At 44.7% G+C, this 25,856-nt stretch overlaps 1 protein-coding gene across 1 annotated transcript in view; it reads left to right on the forward strand.

Moving 5' to 3' along the window:
- The window catches only part of LOC134344238 (26S proteasome non-ATPase regulatory subunit 13-like), a 71,667-nt gene that overhangs the window by 32,049 nt on the left and 13,762 nt on the right, over positions 1-25,856 (forward strand). Inside the window, exons 6-11 of the mRNA XM_063043702.1 lie at positions 1,150-1,236; positions 9,527-9,698; positions 12,653-12,732; positions 14,763-14,888; positions 21,702-21,764; positions 22,780-22,860. Of these exons, the coding sequence (XP_062899772.1) occupies positions 1,150-1,236; positions 9,527-9,698; positions 12,653-12,732; positions 14,763-14,888; positions 21,702-21,764; positions 22,780-22,860 (609 nt within the window). The remainder of the gene's footprint in view (positions 1-1,149; positions 1,237-9,526; positions 9,699-12,652; positions 12,733-14,762; positions 14,889-21,701; positions 21,765-22,779; positions 22,861-25,856) is intronic.

Here is a 25,856-nt window from a genome sequence, read left to right on the forward strand (position 1 = left end):
TGTGACATTGCTCTATATTCAAGATTCAAGATCGTTTAATCTCATTTCCTGTAAGGCGCTCAAAATAATTCTTACTCTGGATCGATGCAGTACAAAATAACCACAGGAGTTTGAAACTACATCACTAAAAATAAAGAATACAACAATAAAAAATCACAATAAATACGAATACACAGATAGCTTATGTATATAGATCGATTGCATGTCCCTGAAGTGGTGCTGGGCACAGGAGTGTCTGTACATAAGGTGACTCTGACAGGAAAAGATGAAGTAGAGGTGGTGGAGGTGTGGAGGGTGGGTTAGTGGGTGGAGGTGTTGATCAGCCTTACTGCTTGGGAAAGGTAACTGTTTTTGAGTCTGGTGGTCCTGGTGTGGATGCTATGTAGCCTCTTCCCTGATGGGAGTGGGGCAAGCAGTCCATGAGCAGGGTGGGTGGGATCTTCCATGATATTACTGACCTTTGTCAGGTTCCTTTCTGTATTTATGTCCTTGGTGGGTTTTCTGGTGCCGGTGATGCATTGGTCAGTTCTGACTACCCGTTGCAGAGCCTTCTGTCCATCGCAGTGCAGTTTCCATGCCAAGCAGTGACGCAGCTTCTTAGGATGCTCTCTGCTCTACATCTGTAGATGGTCAAGAGTACGGATGTGCAAAGTCCAGCTCTCTTCAGCCTAGAGACGTTGGTGAGCTTTTCTGTCTCTGTAGGATGTGTTCTGGGACCATGAGAGGTTGTCTGTGATGTGTACTCCCAGGAGTTTGAAACTGCAGCACAAAAAAAACACAAGCTAAAGAATACTATAATTTTAAAAGTCACAATAAATACGTAAGATAATAGAAATATAAATATATAGGATAGCTTGTAGACGTGGATTAATTATATGTTCATAAATTGACACTAAGCACAGGAGTGCTTGTACATAAGGTGACTGACAGAAAATTATGAAGTTGTGGTGGTTGGGGATGTGGAGGGGTGGGTTAGTGCGTTGATCAGCTTTACTGCTTGGGGAAAGGAACTATCTTTGAGTCTGTTGGAGATGCGGCCTGGGCTGGGCATTTCCAGCATATTACAAGAGGATTTTTTGTGGGGAGAAATCAAAGTGTTTCATGTGCTTATTATGTGAATTGATTACATTTTTTTCTTTAATCTGAAAGGTAAAAGGTAATGATGAAGCCTTAATTCTCTGCAAGACAGCCATAGCTGCCATAAAAATCAAAATCGGGGACCTCCAGGAAACCAAGGTAAAATAAAAAGGATCTGAGGATTGTATGGGGGATGGGGAGAGCTGTCTCCAGAGAGGAGGAAAGTGTGTGGGGTTTGAAGGGGATTAACACTTTTGGGTTTATCCTCTTACCCTAATGAACCATTCATGTGGCCACCTAACTTAGATTTCCAGGACAAAATGTACCTCATTATTGGTGACTTTAATAGCCATATCACCAACTGGGGATACGAAGATGATGATACAAATGGAGAAGAAGTTGTATCATGGGCTCTAAACAACAGCCTTGAGCTACTATACGAGTCAAAGGACACCCCTACCTTCACAAGTGCCAGATGGAGAAAAGGATACAACCCAGACCTTGCCTTTGTTACCTCGGCAAGCTCCAACCTCTTCACATGAACAGTCTATATACCCAAATCCCAATACCGTCCAGTCCAGGTAGAATCCCTTCCAGTTCTGAGACCTCTACCATCAAAGTACCTACCAAAATTTAACCTGAGAAAAGCAAACTGGACATCTTTCACAGAATCCCTTGATCAACTTATCGAAACCATACCACCAGAACCTGATCATTATGATGAATTTGTCCAACTAATCTGGAAAGTAGCGCAGCAGAACATACCTAGAGGCTGCAGAACCAAGTATGTTCAGGGATTGACAAGTGATATCAAGCAAAGTTATGATGAGTATGTCAACTTATGTGACCAAGGCCCGTTTGGTCAAGACACAATTGAAATGGGAGAGTCAGTTCTGTCCCTACTGAGCCAAGAGAGACAACAGTGTTAGCAGGAACTGATAGAAATCACAGACATGACCAAGAACAGTAAGATGGCATGGGCAACTGTTCGGAAACTCAACTCAGACAATAGACCACCACAGAGAATTGCTGCCATAACACCCAATCAGGTTACCCACCAACTAATACTAAATGGTCGACCAAATAACAAGGAACGGAGGCAAAAGAAAAAGCAACATCAGGAGATGGAGTCAGCTCTCTCAAACGGGAATAACAACTTCCCACCTCTCACCCTAGAAGAAGTAAAGGATGAAGTATCACAGCTAAAATCCAACAAAGCTGCTGGCATTGATGGGATTCTTAATGAATTCCTTAAATATCTTGGACTTCAAGCACTCCACTGGCTTCTGTCCCTTTTTAACTGTTGCCTACGATCATTAAAAATACCTAAAAAGTGGAGAAGAGCCAAAGTTGTTGCTCTTCCAAAACCCAATAAAGATCCCAACATTCCTAAAAACTACAGACCGATTTCCTTGCTCTGCACCCTCTATAAACTCTACGAGAGACTCATACTGAAAAGAATATCCCCCTTAGTCGAAGATCTTCTCACACCAGACCAAGCCTGGTTCAGGCCAGGCCGCTCTTGCTGCAGTCAAGTCCTGAACTTAACCCAGTATATTGAGGATGGCTTTGAAATGCGACAAATTACAGGGGCAGTATTCATTGACTTAACAGCAGCATATGACACTGTGAATCACAGAGGCCTTCTACTGAAATTATCTAAAATGTTAAAGAATGAATCCACTGTCAAAGTAATAAGAAGCCTCCTAGAAAATTGTAAATTTTATGTAGAAATGAATGGAATTAAGAGTAGGTGGCATCCACAAAAGAACGGACTACCATAGGGATCAGTCCCGGCACCTCTACTATTTAATGCTTACACAAACAACCAACCAACCAACCAACCTTTCCTAACACACGCAGGTTTATCTATGCAGACAATCTATGCATAGCAACACAAGCAAACTCCTTCCAAGAAGTTGAAGTACGACTTAGAGCAGTCCTCGAAGCAATGAAGCAGTATTATGAAAAATGGTCTCTGAACCCAAATCCATCGAGGAGCAGCTCGGAAACTCAAGATCTTCTGGTGTGGGAAGGAGCTCGAACGCCATCGAACTCCAATTTACCTGGGCGTGACACTGGATAGGACGCTCTCATTTGCCACCCACGTCCAAAAACTCCGAGGGAAAGTTGGCTCTTGCAATCCTCTCTTGAAAATATTAGCAGGCACGAAATAGGGAGCTAATGCTCACACACTTAGATCAACTGCCCTAGCACTCTGCTATGCACCTGCAGAATACTGTGCACCTGTGTGGGACAGATCAGCCCGTGCAAAGAAAGTAGACATGTTGCTTAACGAAGCCTGCCAAATATCACGGGCACACTGCACGCCACACCCACTAGCATCATCTACAGACTTGCAGGCATTGCTGCCCCAAAGATCCGAAGACACACTACAACAAAAATTGAAAAAGGTAAACAGAACTTGGATCCACGACACCCACTACATCATCGTGTGCCAGTTTCCAACTGCCTAAAATCGAGGAAAAGCTTTGCTACAGTGGAGGAACTACCGCACAGAACATCCCCCCAAATATACAGGATTGATCTCTGACAACGAACAGAAGCCAGAACCCCACCAAACAATACAGTGCAAGAGCCCATAGAAATGTTGCCAGATGGGGCACTGCTTGACAGACGGAAGTGGTGCGCTCTCAACAGAGCGAGAGCGGAAATTTGTAGGATGGGAGACAATATGGTGAAGTGGGGTTTAATGACCAGCGAATCCTGTGAGTGTGGCGAAAGGGTGCAGAACATTGAACACATTCTGCGCAACTGCCCACTCTCACCTGATTTAGCTGACACTGACCTGCTCAACATCAACCAGACAGCACTAGAGTGGCTGGCTGTCTGGTGTGACAAGCTATGATGATGATCACTTTTGGGTTCTTAACATTTCCAAAACATCTGCTCTCTTCTGGATATGCTCTTGCAAAACATGGTTGCATATGTCTGGAAGAGTATATCCAAAAGAGGAAACTTTTGCTGATAAGAGTGATTTTGGGATTCTGTTTAGCATGCTTCTTTCTTTTCTGAGTCACCATAAGACACAGAATCTGATTTGGGCCATTTGGCCCATTGTGTCTGCTCTGCTGTTCCTTTGTGGCTAATCCAGAAGGACATAGAACAGTGCGGCACAGCACAGGCCCTTTGGCCCACGATGTTATGCCGAACTTTAAAACCTACTCCAAGATTGATCTAACCCTTCCCTCTCACGTAGCCCTCTATTTTTCTATCATCCGTGTGCCTATCTAAGAGTTCCTAAATGTTCCTAATTGCCTCCACCACCGTCACTAGCAGGGTGTTCCACACACCCACCAATCTGTGTTTTTTCAAAGAAACTACCTCTGATATCCCCTCTACATTTTCCTCCAATCACTTTAAAATTATGCCCATTTCTATTAGTCATTTCCATCCTGGGAAAAGGTCTCTGGCTGTCCACGCTGTCTACGCCTCTTACCTTGTACACCTCTATCAAGTCATCCTCCTCCATTCCAAAGATAAAAGCCCTGACTCTCTTAACCTATCCTCATAAGACATGCTCTCTAATCCAGGCAGCATCCTGGTAAATCTCCTCTGCACCCTGGGGATGGTGATTGAGGGTGTGGGTTTGTGAAGACCATGGGTTTGGCCAGGATTTTGTCGGGGGCAGGTGAGTCCTTGCATAGCCCCTGATGATGCAAAATTATATTCAGCAATTGAAAGGTGGCAATATTTAGAGCTGTAGGTTGGTTCTTTGATAACAGAGTAAGAATATGCGGTCAAGCTTTACTTCAGAGACCTCGGCGTAGGATGCATCTGGCAAATCAGTGACAGAAAAACAAATTATAAGGCAAAAAGTAGCAAAATTATTTGGCCCATTGAGTCTGTTCCACCATTCTATAATGGCTGATTTATTTTCATTCACAACTCCATTCTTCGGCTTTCTCCCTGTAACCTTTGACGCCCTAACTAATCGAGAATCCATCAACGTCTGCTTTAAATATACTCAATGACTTGGCCTCCAGAGCGTCCATGGCAATGAATTCCACAGATTCAGTGCCCTCTGGCTAAAGAAATTCCTCCTCATCTGTTTTCTATTCTGAAGCTGTGCCCTATGGGTCTAGGATTCTCCCCTATTGGAAACACCTGTTCACATCCACTCCATACGGATATTTCAATACTCAATAGGTTTCAGTGGGATTCCCTCCTCCCCCCATTATTCTAAACTGAAGGTCCAGCACCATTAATCACTCCTCATACATTAAACCTTTCGTTTCTGGGATCGTTCTTGTGAGACGCCTCTGGACCCTCTCCAGTGCCAGCACATCCTTTCTTGGATGAAGGGCCCACACTCCTCACAATACTCTGACCAATGTGTTACAAAGCTTCAGCATTGCATCCTTGCTTTCATATTGTAGTCAGAATCAGAATCAAGTTTATTATCACTGGCATGTGATGTGAAATTTGTTAACTTAGCAGCAGCAGTTCAATGCAATACGTAATTTAGCAGAGAAAAAAAACAGGTAAATCAATTACAGTTATACATCTATTGAACAGATTTTTAAAAATATGCAAAAGCAGAAATACTGTATATTAAAACAAATGAGGTAGTGTCCAAAGATTCAATCTCCATTTAGGAATTGGGTAGCAGAGGGGACGAAGCTGCTCTTGAATCACTGAGTGTGTGCCTTCAGGCTTCTGTATCTCCTACCTGATGGTAACAGTGAGAAAAGGGCATGCCCTGGGTGCTGGAGGTCCTTAATAATGGACCCTGCCTTTCTAAGACACTGCTCCTTGAAGATGTCCTGGGTACTTTGTAGGCTAGTACCCAAGATGGAGCTGACTAGATTTACAACAGGAACTACTTTTGGTCCTGTGCAGTAGGCCCTCCATACCAGCCAGTGATGCAGCCTGTCAGAATGCTGTCCACAGTACAACTATTTGAGTTTTTGAGTGTATTTGTTAACATGCCAAATCTCTTCAAACTCCTAATGAAGTATAGCTGCTCTCTTGCCTTCTTTATAACTACATTGATATATTGGAGCCAGGTTAGATCCTCAGAGACCTTGACACCCAGGAACTTGAAATTGCTCACTCTCTCCACTTCAGATCCCTCTATGAGGATTAGTATGTGTTCCTTCATCTTACCCTTCCTGAAGTCCACAATCAGCTCTTTTCTCTTACTGACGTTGAGTGCCAGGTTGTTGCTGTGGCACCACTCCACTAGTTGGCATATCTCACTCCTGTACACCCTCTCGTCACCACCTGAGATTCTACCAACAATGGTTGTATCGTCTGCAAATTTATAGATGGTATTTGAGCTATGCCTAGTCACACAGTCATGTGTATAGAGAGTAGAGCAGTGGGCTAAGCACACACCCCTGAGGTGCGCTAGTGTTGATAGTCAGTGAGGAGGAGATGTTTTCACCAATCTGCATAGATTGTGGTCTTCCAGTTAGGAAGTCAAGGATCTGATTGTTGTATAATTGGTATAATTGTTGCCTTTTTGAAGCAAGTGGGAACTTCTGCCCATAGCAGTGAGAGGTTGAAAATGTCCTTGAATACTCCCAGTTGGTTGGCACAGGTTTTCAGAGTCTTAGCAGGTACTCCGCCAGGGCCTTCCACCTTGCGAAGGTTCATTCTCTTTAAAGACAGCCTAACATTGGCCTCTGAGACAGAGATCGTAGGGTCATCAGGTGCAGCAGGGATCTTCACAACTGTAGTTGTGTTCTCCCTTTCAAAGCGTGCATAGAAAGTGTTGAGTTCATCTGGTAGTGAAGCATCACTGCCATTCATGCTATTGGGTTTCGCTTTGTAAGAACTAATGTCTGCAGACCCGATGTCGCCTCCAGCCTCACACGAAATTGTTCTTCACTCTTGAAATAGCCCTCCGCAAATCATATGTGGTTTTCTGGTACAGGCCTGGGTTGCCAGACTTGAATGCCACAGATCCAGCCTTCAGCAGACAATGTATCTCCTGGTTCATCCACAGCTTTTGGTTTGGGAATGTACAGTAAGTCTTTGTAGGCACACACTCATCCACACAGATTTTAATGAAGTTGGTAACAACCGCAGCATACTCATCCAGGTTCGAAGATGAGTCCCTGAATACAGTCCAGTCCACCTATTCAAAGGAGTCCTTAGGCGCTCCTGTGCTTCCCTTGTCCATACCTTCTTGATCCTCACTGCTGGTGCTGCAGTCTTCAGCCTCTGCCTATACTCAAGGATTAGAAGTACAGCCAGGTGATCAGACTTCCCGAAGTGAAGTTGTGGAATAGCACGGTAGGCATATTTGATGGTGGTGTAGCAATGGTCCAGTGTGTTGTTTCTTCTGGTATTGCAAGTGATCTGTTGATGGTAGTTGCTTAGTGATTTTTTCCAGACTGGCCTGGTTAAAATCTCCCAAAACAATGGTGAAGGCGTTAGGGTGCGCTGTTTCATGCATGTTGATCCCATTGCTCAGATCATCTAAAACCTGCTTGACATTGGCCTGAGGTGGAATGTAAACTGCTACCAGAATGACCCCAGAGAATTCCCATGGTAGGTAAAAAGCCCTCTTGAAATGAATGCTAATGCGTTTCTAGTATACTAAAGCATCCCAAGACATTCACAGCAGCATTGCCAAACAAAATTTGAGAGTAAGTATGAAATATTGGGGCAAGTGAGCATAAATTTAGATTGTGTGGGAAGTTTTGAGGGAAGGGAGCAGAAAGGTTTGGGACTGAATTCAAGCATTGGATATAATCAGCAATAAGAATTGAAAATCATTCTGTTGTTGGTTGCGTCAAGATTGTTGAGCTTTGGCTGTGATGAACTAGGCTGTATCCATTCCTTTCTGTTGATCCTTCCGTTCCTGGGCATTGGTGGTTCCATACTAGGCCACAATGCAACCAGTCAGTATACTCTCCACTGTGCATCAAAAGAAGTTTGTCAAAGCTTTAGATATCGGACTAAATGGCACACAAGATCAGAGGGACATTGGTGTACTTGCCCGAAGGCAATGTTTAGGAATGAAAGGCCTACAGAAAAATACAGCCCATTGACCCATCATCTGTTCCACCATTCTATCATGCCTGATTTGTTATCTCTCTCAACTCCATTCTCCTGCCTTCTCCCCATAACCTTTGACACACTGACTAATCAAGAACCTATCATCTTCTGCTTTAAATATACCCAGTGACTTGACCTTCACAGCCATCTGTGGCAATGAATTCCACACATACACTACCCTCTGGCTAAAGAAATTCTTCCTCATCTCTGTTCTAAAGGCATGTCACTCTATCCTGAGGCTGTGCCCTCTGGTCCTACTCTCACCTGCTGTAGGAAGTAGCTATTCCACATCCACTCTACCTGGACCTTTCAATATTCAGTAGGTTTTAATGAGATTCCCCCCCTCATTCTTCTAAACTTCAGCGAGCACAGGCCCAGAGCCATCAAAGGGTTCTCATACATTAATCCTTTCATTCCTGGGATCATTCTTTTGAACTTCCTCTGTACTCTCTTCAATACCAACACATCCTTTCACAGATAAAAGGCCCAAAACTGCTCCGCATACTCCAAGTGCTGTCTAACTATTGCCTATAAAGCTCAACATTGCATCCTAATTAATTGCCTTTCGGGGAAGTGAGAACTGGGAAGGCATTTGAGGGAAAGAGTGAGGAATTTGCACTTGTGGTTGGGGTTGCTTTATGAGACTCATTGATCTCAGTCTGCTGTCTACCAGCTCAGTAGTAGGATGTTTATTTCTAGGTTTTTCTGGACTGGGACACCATATAGGCCCTCACATACCAGGGTATCACAAAACATTAGGAAGATTGTGACCCAGGGGGCCATTTGGCTGATCGTGCCTGTACAGGTCACCTTCCAGCATTTGCTTTGTAGGCCTACAGCTCATGACTTTTCAAGTACAAGAGGGTAAAAATTTTCTCATAAAGAAAAGGATTTATGAGGCAATGGTCAGACAGGTCAAAGGTGAATTACGTAGTCACCAAAGATGTGGGTGAGGGTTTCAGCATAGTGACCCCCTCATTTACCAGGGATGTGAGTGAGGGTTTCCTCATTTCCTTGCAGGCTGAGTAAAGTATGGAGATATTTGCTATTGCAGTCTCAGTGATGGAAAGCTTCTGGACTTCAGATAAAGGTCAAGTGGGATTCTCAGATTGTAGGACTTCGTTACCAAGCCTCTTTATAACCAAGCTTCTATTCAATTTGGTGCAGAAAAATTCATAGCAGAATGAAGAATAGAAAATTCTCCTGTCCTGGAAAGCATTTATCCCCAAGCATTCAAGATTGTTGTATGTCATTTTCTGTACATAAGGAGAACGAAATAATTGTTTCTCGGGATCCAATGCAGTGTTATATATAAGGTTACTGGGATAAATACAATTCCAGTGACATTATTTGTTCCATCACCTTGCCTACAGCTGTTTGTCCCCAATCTAATGTGTGTGATCTTTCCATTTACTAGGACATCATTGAAGAAATTGACAAGATGCTGGAGAAGATGCCAGGGGTGACGTCAGTACACGGCCGCTTCTATGACACTTCCTGCAGTTACTACCAGGTGGTGGGTGACCACGCGGCCTACTACAGGGAGGCTCTGCGGTATCTCGGCTGTACCGAACTCTCTGACTTGTCAAGTAATCACCGGTGCCTTCCTTTTTACAAATGTTTCAATGTATCTGTTAACAAGAGATACAGATCCTGATAAAACGTCAACTATCATTCCTTTTCATAGATGCTGCCTGACCTGCTGAGTTCCTCCAGCATTTTGTGTGTTTTGCTCAGTATATCTGTTTCAGCGATTGGTCAAATTTTGGCAGCTGGTCAAAGAGATTCTATAATTTCTCACTTTTTGCTTGTTTCCCTTTTAGTTTTTTTAAAGGATTTCGCTCCCAACCCCAGAACTATGTATAATTTTGCAGTCCTCTGCAATGTCTCCGAATCAGAATCAGGTTTATTCTGTCTGGGCAGCCTCCAACCTGATGGCGTGAATATCGATTTCTCTAGTTTCCATCAATTACACCACCTCCTTCCTTTCCTTTCCCCATTCCAAATTCTGATTACCTTTTCATCCCTCAATATTCAGAAGCTCTCTCGTTATTCCCTGCACCCTTCCAAGGACTTTGAATCCTTGCTAAAAGGTGGTGATCAGAAATGGATGGGTAGCTTCCAACCTGATGGCATGAACATCATTTTTTCTCATTTCCTGTACTTACTGCCACCTTCCCCTTCTCTTTCTTTTTTCATTCCCTGTTCAGACAGTGGCTCACCTCTCACTACTCCTCCTCTTCTCACCTGCCCATCACCTCCCTTTGCTTCCCCTTTCTTCTATGGTCCACTGTCCTTTCCTTTTCTATTCAAATTCAAGTTCAATTGTCATTCAACCATACATGGAAATAGCCAAACGAAACAACGTTCCTGTGGGGCCCAGGTGCAAAGCACATTTTCAACTGCACACTGCACCAGTAGCATGATTTCAGAAAAACATACAGTCACAAAGGAGAGAAAAAGTAATACTGCCCAAGTCCCTAAGTGGTCTGACTAAAGATTGTCCTGGTCCCGCTTGTTCCACTGAGTGAACACTGGAGGACAGCACTGAGCGACCGGCAGAGGAGAGCACCTTCTTTCAGCCCTTTACCTCTTCCACCTATCATCTCCCATCTTTTCAGTGTTTCCACTGCATGCAGATTTCTGGTCACAACATTGCTCGTTGCTTCTGAATACAAAAAATAAATTTTTAGTCAACGCTACTTTCCTATGAATCCCTTTCCACATAGCTTGAGGATGAGAGTTCAGCTGTTCAGCCTGGTGGTTAGATAAGAGTGAAAGGGTGGCTCTGCATTGATGGTTGGGAGGAATCATTTGGGCCCTGTGTTTGCAGCGGTCCCGATAAATATCTCGGTTGGGTGGAAGAGAGACCCCTGCTTCTCCAGCTTCTGTATTCACGTAACTGTAACTCCTCATCCTCAGAACTATTCCCGAATTCTTTGCCTCCTCCCAAACCTCCCTGCCTTTCTGAAGATGAATTTATTTATTTAGCGATGCAGCACAGAATAAACCTCTCTGGCCCTCTGGAGCCACACCACCGAGCATCCCCTGACAACCTTGGTTTAACGCTGATCTAATCCCGAGACAATTTACAATGACCAGTTAACCTACTCGGTAAGCCTTTGGACTGTGGGAGGAATCGGGATCACCCGGAGAAAACTCGGGCTTACAAAGGATGTCAGGATTCTGACGCCCCCAACCTTTAATAGTGTTGCATTAACTGCTGTGCTACTGTGGTGTAATGTCTGGAATTAAATGTAGGGCACCAGGATGCAGTTCTCACATTTAGCTTAACCTCATGGCTTTTACAGACACCAGGTGCTGAAAATCCAGCGAAATGCGCACAAAATGCGGGAGGAACTGAGCAGGTCAGGCTGCATCTGTGGAGAGGAATAAAAAGTTGATGCTTCGGGTTGAGACACTTTTTTCCTGGATTTTAGTATTCCCTAGGCAACATCTAAATTGTTCATTCTGGTTCAGTAAAAGGTACAGATCAGTCGGCACAAATGCTTTCTTTCCCCCGAAGATATTCGTTGAATTTTTTGGGATCTTTTTGTCGATGGCGAGTCCAAAATTTGTTACCCCTGTGTCTTTTCCCTCAAAGAAGGAAAGTGAGCCAATATCTTGAACAGTTGTAGCCCCCTCATGAACTTATACCTGAGCAGAAAGTGCATCCTGTTCATGTGGTTTTCCAGGACACACAACATCAGCATAGCTCTCTTACAGTATGTAGTGATGGAGTTCGGAGTTTAATTCTAGCGTCCTCTCTAAGGGGTCTTTGTATGTCCTTCACATGGAATGCGTAAGCTTTCTCCGGGTGCTCCTGTTTCTTCTCACAGTCCAAAGACCTACTGCTTAGTAGGTTAGTTAGTTATTGTAAATTGTCCCATGATTAGGCTGAGATTAAATCGAGGGTTGCTAGGCAGTGCAGCTCAAAGGGCTAGAAGGACCTGTTCAGCTCTCTCAATAAATAACTCAAGTTTCCACCTGATGAACCAAGAGATTTGTCTCTTTTTTGTTAAATGTCAATTCACTAAAAATAAGCTACTGACAAATTATAAAGGTGTACTATATGTATAGTTCTTTAAAACTGGGGCCCCATTAATGCTGGTATCTGCTGTCATTTTGTGTGTGTTATTCTGGATTTGCAGTGTTTGCAGAGTCTCTTGTGTTTATGAACTCAACATTGCAGCGGAACGATACCGTAGTGGTGAATGTAACGCTGTTATAGCACCAGCTATTCCTGCCACAGTCCGTAAGAAGGCTGTACGTTCTTCCCGTGACCGTGTGGGTTTCCTCTGGGTGCTCCGGTGTCTCCCACGTTCCAAAGGTGTAAGGGATAAGAATTAGTTCCATCGGTGAAATTGGGTGGCATAGGCTCACTGGTCCAGAAGGGCCTGTTACCGTGGTGGATCGCTAAATAAAATATAAAATAAAATATTGCAAGTGTGATTGTGTTGCACTTTCACTAGTTACACTCATCCTGAACTTCGGCCGGTTATGAAGTAGGCTGATATTTTTCTGAACTGTTCCTTCTCATTAGTGGGCTCACAACAGCAGAGAGCATTCACCCTCGGCCTGGCTGCCCTACTGGGGGAAGGCATCTACAACTTTGGTGAACTGGTAAGTACAAATTAACTCACGAGTGGTGATTACAGCACACTTTCCAACTCCACTTCCGGATCGTTTTGGTGAACATAGTACAGCACAGGGACAAGCCCTTCAGCCCACAGTCTTGTGCCAAATCAATTGAATGGTCCTTAGTCCTACAAATTGTCCATATCCTTCTATTTTCCTCACATTCATCTGCTATCTAAACATCTCTTAAAAATCTTTAATGTTTCTGCCTCTACCATCAACCCAGGCCGCGCATTCCAGGCACCCACTGATCTCTGTGTTTAAAAAAAAAACGTGTCCCTCATATCACCTTAAATGGATGCCCTCTGGTATTAGGCATTTCACCGCTGGTACGGGAAAGCGTGGTCAGCACAGTGCTTTACAGTACCAGCAGCCAGGTTCAATTCCTGTTACTCTTTGTAAGAGGTTTGTACTTTCTCCCCATGACCATGTGGGTTTCCACCCTCAGTCCAAAGACATACTGGTTGGTAGGTTAATTGGTCATTGTAAATTTTCCTGTGACTAGGCTCAAGTTAAACTGGGGGTTGCTGGGTGGTGCAGCTTGAAGGGCCGATTCCACGCTGTATCTCAGTAAATAAAAAAATACTGTCTGCCTACTCTATCTTTGCCTGCCATTGTCTGATAAACCCCTATCAGATCTCCCCCCAGCCTCTGCAACTGCAGAGAAAACAACCCCTTTGTCGAACCTCTCATTACAATACATGCCTCTAATCCAGGCAGCAACATTTTGGTAAACCAATTGATTCCACATAGTTTAATGTTATTTCCTGTACACAAGTGAAGGGAGATGAAATAATTGTTACTGCAGATCTGATGCAGCACAAAAGAAAAAATACACAATAATAATAAAAAAGAAAAAAAACACACAGTAAACATAAATCTATAAGATAGCTTATGTACACACATTAATTGTATGTCCATGAAGTGATGCTAGGTGCATAAGATGATTGACAGGAAATGATGAAGTAGTGCTGGTTGGAGGTATGGAGGGATGGGTGGAGGTGTTGTTCGGCCTTACTGTTTGGTGAAAGTAACTGTTTTTGAGTCTGGTGGTCCTGGTGTGGCTGTTACATAACTTCCTCCCTGATCGGAGTGGGACGAACAGTCCATGAGCAGCATATGTGGGATCCTTCCTGATGATACTAGCCCTCTTCTGGCACCTGTCCATAGATGTGTCCTTGATGGTGGGTAGGCTTGTGCCAGTGGTGTGTTGGGCAGATTGGACTACGCTATGCAGAGCCGTTACAGAGCAATCTGTGGACATGGTGTTTCTGTGAGCAATCGGTGGACGTGATCTGTCTGTGAGGGATCTGTGGACATGATGTGACCTGTGAAGGATCTGTGGATGTGATCTTTGAGGGATCTGTGGATGTGATCTGTCTGTGAGGGATCTGTGGATGTGATCTGTCTGAGGGATCTGTGGACATGATCTGTCTGAGGGATCTGTGGATATGATGTGTCTCTGAGGGATCTGTGTATGTGATCTATCTGTGGATGTGATGTGTCTGTGGGATCTGTGGATGTGATCTTTGAGGGATCTGTGGACATGATGTGTCTGAGATCTGTGGATGTGATCTTTGAGGGATCTGTGGATGTGATCTGTCTGTGAGGGATCTGTGGACGTAATCTGTGAGGGATCTGTGGATATGATCTGTCTGGGAGGGATCTGTGGATGTGTCCGAGGGATCTGTTGTTGTGATCTGTCTGTGAGGGATCTGGACGTGATCTTTGAGGGAACTGGATGCAGTGGCTGGTGAGGGACCCATGGAGGTGGTGATGGCAGAGGGACCTGTGGATGCAGTGGCTGGTGAGGGACCCGTGGAGGTGGTGATGGCAGAGGGACCTGTGGATGCAGTGATTGTGGAGGGACCCGTGGAGGTGGTGATGGCAGAGGGACCTGTGGACACAGTGGTTGGTGAGGGACCCATGGAGGTGGTGATGGCAGTAGATGCACTGTGTTTCTGTGTGGTCTCTTACCCTGTGTGATGCTGAAGATGACTCTTCTTTCTCTGCAGTTAATGCACCCGATCCTGGAATCGCTGCGCGATACGGAGAACCAGTGGTTGATTGACACTCTATACGCTTTCAACAGTGGGGATGTGGAGACTTTCTTCTGCCTGAAGACCTTCTGGGGATCTCAGGTCAGCTGAACCCTTTGTCACTGTTTAAAACCTGTCGGGGGCCGTGATTCAAGGTTTGGAGCTACAATGGGTTTGAACATGGAGCATTTCAGCTTAGTGCAGGTCCTTTGGCCTACAATGTTGTGCTGACCTTCCAACTACTCCAAGATCAACATAGCCCTCCATTTTTCTAACATCCATGTGCCTGTCCAAGAGTTTCAGTGCCTCTGGCACTGCACCTGCACCTGCCAGTATGTTCCACGCACTCACCAATCTCTCTGCAATAAAACCTTCATCCGACACCCTCCCATACTCTCCTCCAATCATCTTAGAGTTATGCCCCCTGACATTAGTCATTCCTGCCCTGGTTGTCCACTCTGTCTGTGCCTCTGATCATTCTGTACACCTCTATCAAGTCACCTCCTTTTCTCTAAAGAGAAAACTCTGGCTTACTCAATCTTTTGTCAGAAGACATGCTCTCTAATCCTCGATACATCCTGGTAAACCTCCTCTGTACCCTCTTAAAGCTTCACCATCCTTTCCATAATTTTTATATACAGTGGCATGCAAACGTTTGGGCACCTCGGTCAAAATTTCTGTTACTCTGAATAGCTAAGCGAGCAAAAGATGACCTGACTTCCAAAAGGCATAAAGTTAAAAATGACACATTTCTTCAATATTTTAAGCAAGATTACTTTTTTATTTCCATCTTTTCCAGTTTCAAAATAACAGAAAAGGAAAAAGGCCTGAAGCAAAAATTTGGGCACCCTGCATGGTCAGTACTTAGTAACACCCCCTTTGGCAAGTATCACAGCTTGTGAACACTTTCTGTGGCCAGCTAAGAGTCTTTCAGTTCTTGTTTGGGGGATTTTCACCCATTCTTCCTTGCAAAAGGCTTCTAGTTCTGTGAGATTCATGCATGCACTGCTCTTTTGAGGTCTATCCACAGATTCTCAGTGATGTTTAGGTCGGGGGGGACTGTGAGGGCCATGGCAAAACCTTCAGCTTGCGCCTCTTGAGGTAGTCCATTGTGGATTTTGAGGTGTGCTTAGGATCATTATCCTGTTGTAGAAGCCATCCTCTTTTCATCTTCAGCTTTTTTACTGACAGTGTGGTTTGCTTCCAGAATTTGCTGGTAATTAATTGAATTCATTCTTCCTTCTACCAGTGAAATGTTCCCCGTGCCACTGGCTGCAGCACAAGCCCAAAGCATGATCGATCCACCCCTGTGCTTAATAGTTGGAGAGGGGTTCTTTTCATGAAATTCTGCACCCTTTTTTCTCCAAACATACCTTTGGTCATTGCATCAAAATTCAGCATCAGAAGTTTGCAAAGGAACATCGAAACAAGCTTGATGCATTTTGGAAACAAGTCCTGTGGACTGATGAAGTTAAAATAGAACTTTTTGGCCGCAAACATCATCGAAAATCTGTGGATAGACCTCAAAAGAGCAGTGCATGCAAGACGGCCCAAGAATCTCACAGAACTAGAAGCCTTTTGCAAGGAAGAATGGGTGAAAATCCCCCAAACAAGAATTGAAAGACTCTTAGCTGGCCACAGAAAGTGTTCACAAGCTGTGATACTTACCAAAGGGGGTGTTACTAAGTACTGACCATGCAGGGTGCCCAAACTTTTGCTTCGGGCCCTTTTCCTTTTTTGTTATTTGGCAACTGTAAAAGATGGAAATAAAAAGTAATCTTGCTTATAATATTAAAGAAATGTGTCATCTTTAACTTTATGCCTTTTGGAAATCAGGTCATCTTTTACTCGCTTAACTATTCACAGTAACAGAAATTTTGACCAGGGGTGCCCAAACTTTTGCATGCCACTATAACTTATTCTACAATTAGCTGCTATGCTATTTTTTTTGTAAGTTAAGCTGATTAGGCAGATATTTTCTGAACATGTAATTTGTAGATTTAATTCAGATTCTTATTTAAAGTGTAATTAGAGGAGGTCCCATTTAGGACCAGTATCAGTGATTTAGTACTCATGAAATGAGCAAAGAAGCTCTTGTTGAAACTTTAAGTGTGTGCCTTCAGTCTCCTGTACTACTTCATTGATGGTACCATTGAGAAGAGAGTATGGCCTGGGTGATGGCAGTCCTTTTTGATGCTGCCTTCTTGAGTCATCGCCTTGTGAAGGTGCTTTCATTGCTGGGAAGCTGAGTGCCTCTGATGGATCTGGCTGAGTTTACTGCTTTCTGAAGCTTTTTCCGATCCTGTACAGTGGCCACTCCATAGTAGATGGTGATGCAACCAGCTAGAATGCTCTTCATGATACACCTGTAGAAATTTGCAAGTGTCTTTGGTGAGGCATCAAATTTTCTCAAACTGCTAATGAAATATAGCCGTTGTCCCTTTTTTTTTGCAACTGTAAGATATGTTGAGCTCAGGAAAGATTTCAGAGTTGTTGACACTCAGGAACATGGAAGCTGTTCACCCTTTCTGCTACTGGTTCCTTGGTGAAGACTGGTACTGTATGTGTTCCCTTGACCTCCCCTTCCTGAAGTCCACAATCATTTCCTTAAGTGTAAGGTATCCCTGCAACACCACTCAACCCAGCTGATCTGTCTCACTCCTGTATGCCTTCTCATCACCACCTGACATCCTGCCAACAATAGCTGTGTGGTCGACAAATTTATAGATGGTGTTTGAGCTGTGCCTAGCCAGGCAGTGGTAGAGAAAATATAGCTAAGTATGCATCCTTGCCGTGCGCCAGTGTGATTGTCAGAGAAGAGGAGTTGTTATTTCTGATCCACATTTTTTGACAGCGGGGAATAGAATGGTACAGAAAAATGCCCTTTGGCCCATGACGTGGCAAACTGATTAAACTAATGTCATCTACTCTCTTCAACATGCTTATAGTTCACATCCCTCCATTCTCTTCATATTCATCTGCCTATGTCAGAGCTTCCTTTTAAAATTCTCATTATTATATACAAACACCAGCATCCCACTTATAATCTCCTCCTAAATCTACACTTCACAGAAATACTTAGGACCCTTTTTGTAATCTCCTCCCAAGCCGACACCTCACAGAAATGCCAGCCCCCGTCTGTTATCTCCTCCCAATCCTACACCTCACAGAAATGCCAGCACCCCGTCTGTAATCTCCTCCCAATCCTATATCTCACAGAAATATCAGCATATGTGGAATTCATCTGTGCCCTGACTTTGGCAGTTTTGTTAGTGGAAGCCAAGCTTTATCTCCAATGATGCTGAGATTTTGAGATTCGGTCCCTAAATTATTCCGTTTTTTTTTCCAAGGTCAAGTTCATTGATTGTCATTCAACTGTAGACATGTGTACAGTCAAGTGAAACAATATTCCTCTGAGACCATGGTGCAAAACACACATTCAATGTATAAAATAACATTACCATAATACTATTAATATATAATAAATTCTTTAGCTGTACAAGCTGACATAAAATGCAAATATGACATATATTTAAATATATAACAACATTACTATTACTGGCATTGTCATAAATAATGCGTACTGGGTGGTATCAGGGTGTTCAGAAGTCTCACGGCCTGGGAGAAGTTGTTACCTAGCCTAACAGACCTTATTATATACTGCCGGTCCCGTCTGCCTGATGGTAAGAGGTCAAAGGGATGGTGTGACGGAGAAGAGGGGACCTTGATGTAGAATGCTGTCCATGGTGTATCTGTAGAAATTTGCTAGAGCTTTCGAGTTTCAGGTTTAATTATCTTTCAACTGTACATGAATATAGCGAAACAGAACAGCGTTCCTCCTGGGCCAAGGTGTAAGACAGCACACGGCATACTGCACATAGCACATATGGTTACAACTTCAGGAAGAAGATACCAGATCTCCTCAGACTCCCGATGAAATATAAGTGCCGACATTCCTTCCTTTCTGAGATATAGGAGACCTTTCATTGCATCACATCTTTGGCACCTGTCCCATTTTCCCCACTTTCTGGTAAACTTTAGTTTCACCCTCATTTTCCAGGGGTAATTCACAGCCAAATAACCTACTAACACATCTCTTATATTTTCCTATCCTTATTCTAAAAAGTGTGAAACCGGTGGTTGTTTTCTGAGTCACTAGCATAAGATAGCTTAGTGGTTAGCATAACACTATCACAATGCTAGGTCAGGCCAGGCTCAATTACTGCCACTGCCTGTAAAGAGTTTGTACGTTCTCCCCATGACCACATGAGTTTCCTCCGGGTGTTCTGATTTCCTCCCACAGTTCAAAGACAAATGGGCTGGTAGGTTAATTAATTAGTTGGATGTAATTGGGCAGCATGGGTTTATTGGGCTGGAAGGACCTGTTAATGTGCTGTATCAGTAAATAAAATGAAAATAAAGGTTTCTGCAGGTGCTGGAATTCCAGAGCAACACACACACAATGCTGAAGGAGCTCAGCAGGTCAGGCAACATCCGTAGAGAATAAACAGTTGCTGTTTTGGACTCAAACCCTTCATCAGGACTGGAAAGGCACGAGGAAGAAGGTGGGGGAGGGGTGGAGGAGTACAAGCTGGCAGGTGGTAGGTGAGACCAGGTGAGGGGGAAGGTGGGTGAGAGGGGGAGAGGGGGGTGAAGTGGGAAGCTGGGAGGTGGTAGGTGAGACCAGGTGAGGGGGAGGGTGGGTGTGTGGGGGAGAGGGGGGATGAAGTGAGGAGCTGGGAGGTGGTAGGTGAGACCAGGTGAGGGAGATGAAGTGAGAAGCTGGCAGGTGATAAGTGAGACCAGGTGAGGGGGAAGGCAGGCGAGTAGTGGAGGAGGGATGAAGTGAGAAGCTGGAGGGTGGTAGGTGAGACCAGGTGAGGGGGAAGGTGGGTGAGAGCGGGAGAGGGGGATGAAGTGAGAAGCTGGTAGGTGAGACCAGGTGTGAGGGGGAAGGCGGGCGAGTAGTGGAGGAGGGATGAAGTGAGAAGCTGGAAGGTGGTAGGTGAGACCAGGTGAGGGGGAAGGTGGGTGAGAGGGGGGTGAAGTGGGAAGCTGGGAGGTGGTAGGTGAGACCAGGTGAGGGAGATGAAGTGAGAAGCTGGCAGGTGATAAGTGAGACCAGGTGAGGGGGAAGGCAGGCGAGTAGTGGAGGAGGGATGAAGTGAGAAGCTGGAGGGTGGTAGGTGAGACCAGGTGAGGGGGAAGGTGGGTGAGAGTGGGAGAGGGGGATGAAGTGAGAAGCTGGTAGGTGAGACCAGGTGTGAGGGGGAAGGCGGGCGAGTAGTGGAGGAGGGATGAAGTGAGAAGCTGGAAGGTGGTAGGTGAGACCAGGTGAGGGGGAAGGTGGGTGAGAGGGGGGTGAAGTGGGAAGCTGGGAGGTGGTAGGTGAGACCAGGTGAGGGGGAGGGTGGGTGTGTGGGGGAGAGGGGGGATGAAGTGAGGAGCTGGGAGGTGGTAGGTGAGACCAGGTGAGGGAGATGAAGTGAGAAGCTGGCAGGTGATAAGTGAGACCAGGTGAGGGGGAAGGCAGGCGAGTAGTGGAGGAGGGATGAAGTGGGAAGCTGGAGGGTGGTAGGTGAGACCAGGTGAGGGGGAAGGTGGGTGAGAGCGGGAGAGGGGGATGAGGTGAGAAGCTGGTAGGTGAGACCAGGTGTGAGGGGGAAGGCGGGCGAGTAGTGGAGGAGGGATGAAGTGAGAAGCTGGGAGGCGATAGATGGAAAAGGTGAAGAGCTGAAGAAGGAGGAATCTGACAGGAGGGGAGAGTGGACCATTGGAGAAGGGGAAGGGGGAGAGGCACCCCAAAGGTAGGTGAGGAGAAGAGAAGGGGTGAGAGGGGAGTCAGAATGGGGAAGGGAAAAGTAAAGGGCCGAAGGGGGTGGGTTTTAGTAAGAAAGGATAAGGAGCCATGATAAAAATGGAGGAGATCTAGAAGGGTATGGGGAGAAGGTGTGAGATGGGAACCAGAATAGGGAATGGAAAAAGGGAGGGAGAGAAATTACTGAAGTTGGAGAAATCAGTGTTCATGCCATTAGGTTGGAGGGTACCCTGAGGGAATATGAGATGTTGCTCCTCCAACCATTCTGAGAATCACGCACTGAGTTATCGTCAATGGTGTCTGGCCCATTGGAGGTAACCTGCTGTAACAGTTTAGGTGGGTGCACTGAGAGTCTGGTACAGAAGCCAACAGAAGGGAACTGTGGGTAAAACTCACAACCAAGAGAGTGCTGGGCGTTTCTCATCAGTAAAGGAACACATAAAAGCAATATGGGAACACATGTTAAGTTGCAGAGAGCCACGCCAGCTCAGCCCAGCGAGCTCTGCACGATCAAAGCAAATTCAGATTCATTTTATTTGTCTCACATTCATCAAAACACACAGTGAAATGTGTCATTTGCATTAACAACCAGCACAACCTAAGGATGTGCTGGAGGCAGCTTGCAGGTGTGTCACCACACATATCCACAGTGCTCGGCAGAATAATGAAAGCAGCAACAACACAGGAACAAAACAACAACAGTAAACAAGCCTGTTTCCTCCCTCTCTCTCACACACACACACACACACACACACACACACACACACACACACACACACACACACACACACCCCCCCCTCCAGTCTCCAGTGAACTCATGGATTCACAGACAGTTAGCTTTGACTTTCCTGTTTAGTCTGTCTTTCCCTGTGACTGCATGTGTTTTCTTCGGCTAATTCGGTTTCCTCCTACAGACCAAAGATATACTGACTAGTTGGTTAATTGGTCATTGTTAATTGCCTTCTAATTAGTCTAGGCTTAAATAGGTGGGTTGCTGGGCACCGCAGAGTATGAGCCACAACCTGGCCTGGCGCTATCTTAATCTGAAGCACAGGGATGATGTAGGCACTAACTTGTTTTCTTTCTCTCTCCGACAGTCAGACCTGGCCAATAATGAACAACGACTGAAGGAGAAACTCCAACTGCTCTGCCTAATGGAGGTACGTATGCATTGAGGCTGACGTTTGCCCGGGTGGTAACACAGGGATCCGTGGACCCCAGAGGGATAAGTAATCCAAAGTTAGCACTCATCTCAACTCTGAATGTTTCCACAACCTGTGGAATTACATTCAAGTATTGTTTATTATTGATTGATTTATTGTTAGTATTATTTGCTTTTTGTATTTGCACAATTTGTCGTCTTTTACACATAGTTTTTCATTGATTCTATTGTGTTTCTTTGTATCTACTGTGAATGCCCACAAGAAAATGAATCTCAAGTTCATGTGCACTTAGTGGCCACTTTATCTGCTACCTCCTGTACCTAATGAAGTGGCCCCTGAATGCATGTTCGGGGTCTTCTGCTGCTGTACCCTATCCACTTTAAGGTTCGACATATTGTGCAAGAAGATGCTGTTCTGCTCATCACTGTTGTAACGCATGGTTATTTGAGTTACTGTTACCTTCCTGTCAGCTTAAAACAGTCTGGCCATTTTCCCCTGCCTTCTCTCCTTAACAAGGCATTTTCACTGACAGAACTGCTGCTCACTGGATGTTCTTAGTTTTTCACACCATTCTCTGTAAACTCTAAATATTGTGTGTAAAAATCCCAGGAGATCAGCAGTTTCTGAGATACTCGAACAACCCTGTCTGTGCCAATCATTCCATGGTCAAAGTCACCTAGATTACATTTCGTCCCCATTCTGTTGTTTGGTCTGAACAGCAACTGAACCTCTTGACCATGTCCGCATGCTTTTATAAGCTGCCATATGATTGACTGATTAAATATTTGTAGGTGTACCTCATAAAGTGGCCGCTGAGAGTATGTGCCTTGTCCCATGTCCAATTTTTCCTTTCAGTTGAAGACATTTTAAGGAGAATGTTATCTGGTTATTCAGCTGTCATGGAAGTGATTGATTCCCACCCACCAGTTTCCACCCATATTCCCAAACCGTGTCTTTCTTTTGTTGCCAAGTCTTATTGTTATTATCATTAAAATTCATTTGTATTTCTAAGATGGTGTTTACAAGACCAGCCAATCATCGGAAGATGACATTCCAGGAGATAGCACATCAGGCTAAGGTGCCTATCAATGAGGTGAGTCGTGAACTGGATCAGCAGATCATAGAAAAGTACAATTCATCATAAACACAAGGGAATCTGCAGATGCTGGAAATCAGAGTAACACACACTCAGGATGCTGGATGAACTCAGCGAGTAAGGCACCATCCAGGGAAGGGAGAAAACGGTCAGTGTATTGGACCGACACCCTTTGTTAGGACTAGAAAGGATTGTGGCAAGAATCCAGAATATGAAGATTGGGAACGAGTTGACTTTATTTCTTACGTCCTTCACATACATGAGGAGGAAAAACCTTTGTTACATCTCTGTCTAAATGTGCAATGTGCAATCATAGTAATTTATAATAATTCATAATAAATAGAACAGTCAATGTAACATAGAATACACAGCGTGAGTTAATCAGTCTGATGGCCTGGTGGAAGAAGCTGTGTTGGAGCTTGTTGGTTCTGGCTTTTATGCTGCGGTACCGGTAGCAGCTGGAATAGATTGTGGTTGGGGTGACTTGGGTCCCAATTGATCCTACGGGTGCTTTTTACACACCTGTCTTTGTAAATATCCTGAATCATGGGAAGTTCACAACTACAGATGCACTGGGCTGTCCACACCACTCTCTGCAGAATCCTGCGATTAAGGGAGGTGCAATTCCCATACCAGGCAGTGATGCAGCCAGTCAGGATGCTCTTAGTTGTGCCCCTGTAGAAAGTTCTGAGGTGAAAGAGATGTTGTTGTACCTTTTTCACCACACAGCTGGTGTGTACAGACCACGTGAGGTCCTCGGTGATGTGGATGCCGAGGAATTTAAAGCTGTTCCTCCTGTAATCCACATCCAGCTCCTTTGTTTTTGTGACTTTTGAGGGAGAGGTTGTTTTCTTGACACTACTGTGTCAGAGAGATGACTTCTTCTCTGTAGGCCACCTCGTCATTGTTTGAGATTAGGCCAATCAATGTAGTGTCAGCAAATTTAATTAGCAGATTAGAGCTGTGGGTGGTGACACAGTTATAGGTATACAGAGAGTAAAGAAAGTGGACAACCTGATGGTATGAACATCAATTTCTCTAACTTCTGATTGTTTTTTTTCCCCTTACCATCTCCTTCCATTGCCCACTCTGGCTCCTGTGTCACCCCTTCTTAGAAACATAGAAAACCTACAGCACAGTACAGGCCCTTCAGCCTACAAAGCTGTGCCAAACATGCCCTTACCTGAGAAATTACCTAGGGTTAGCCATAGCCCTCTATTTCTCTAAGCTCCATGTTCCTATACAGGAGTCTCTTAAAAGACCCTATCGCATCCACCTCCACCCGTTGCTGGCAGCCCATTCCACGTACTCACCACTCTCTCGTAAAAAAAAACTTAGCCCTGACATCTCCTCTGTACCTACTTCCAAGCATCTTAAAACTATGCCCTTTCGTGCTAGCCATTTCAGCCCTGGGAAAAAGCCTCTGACTATCCACATGATCAATGGCTCTCATCATCTTGTACACCTCTGTCAGCTCACCTCTCATCCTCCATCGCTCCAAGGAGAAAAGGCCAAGTTCACTTAACCTATTCTCATGAGGCATGCTCCCCAATCCAGGCAACATCCTTGTAAATCTCCTCTGCACCCTTTCTATGGTTTCCACATCCTTCCTGTAGTGAGACGATCAGAACTGAGCACAGTTCTCCTAGTGGAATCTGACCAGGGTCCTATAAAGCTGCAACATTACCTCTTGACTCAAACTCAATCCCACGATTGATGAAGGCCAATGCACCATATGCCTTCTTAATCACAGAATCAACCTGCACAGGAGCTTTGAGTGTCCTATGGATTCAGACACCAAGATCCCTCTGATTCTCCACACTGCCAAGAGTCTTACCATTAATACTATATTCTGCCATCATATTTGACCTACCAAAATGAACCACCTCTCACTTACCTGGGTTGAACTCCATCTGCCACTTCTCAGCCCAGTTTTGCAACCTATTAATGTCTTACTGTAACCTCTGACAGCCCTCCGCGCTATCCACAACACCCCCAACCTTTGTGTCATCAGCAAATTTACTAAACCATCCCTCCACTTCCTCATACAGGTCATTTATAAAAATCACGAAGAGTAGGGGTCCCAGAACAGATCCCTGAGGCACACGACTGGTCACTGATCTCCATGCAGAATATGACCTATCTACAACCACTCATTGCCTTCTGTGGGCAAGCCAGTTCTGAATCCACAAATCAATGTCCCCTTGGATCCCATACTCCTTACTTTCTCAATAGGCCTTGCATGGAGTACCTTATTAAATGCCTTGCTGAAATCCATTTTTACTACATATACTATTCTACCTTCATCAATGTGTTTAGTCACATCATCAAAAAATTCAATCAGGTAAGGCACAACCTGTCTTTGACAAAGCCATGCTAACTATTCCTAATCATACCTTTCCAAATGTTCATAAATCCTGCCTCTCAGGATCTTCTCCATCAACTTATCAACCATTGAAGTAAGACTCACTGGTTATAATTTCCTGGGCTATCTCTATGCACTTTCTTGAATGAGGGAACAACATCCGCAACCCTCCAATCCTCCAACACCTCTCCTGTCCCCATTGGTGATGCAAAGATCATCACCAGAGGCTCAGCAATCTCTTCCCTCACCTCCCACAGTAACCTGTGGTACATCTCGTCTGGTCCCCGTGACTTATCTAACTTGATGCTTTCCAAAAGCTCCAGCACATTCTTTTCCTCAATATCTACATGCTCAAGCTTTTCAGTCCACTGTGAGTCATCCTTACAATCGCCAAGATCCTTTTCCGTAGTGAATACTGAAGCAAAGTATTCGTTAAGTACCTCTGCTATCTCCTCCGGTTCCATACACACTTTTCCACTGTCACACTTGATTGGTTCTATTCTCTCTTGTCTAATCCTCTTGTTCTTCACATACTTGTAGAATGCCTTGGGTTGTCCTTAGTCCTGTCCGCCAAGGCCTCCTCATTTCATTCTTATGCTCCTTCCTGATAGCCTTATAATCTTCTAGA

The sequence above is a fragment of the Mobula hypostoma genome, chromosome 3, assembly GCF_963921235.1.
Source record: "Mobula hypostoma chromosome 3, sMobHyp1.1, whole genome shotgun sequence".
Classification (NCBI taxonomy): domain Eukaryota; kingdom Metazoa; phylum Chordata; class Chondrichthyes; order Myliobatiformes; family Myliobatidae; genus Mobula; species Mobula hypostoma.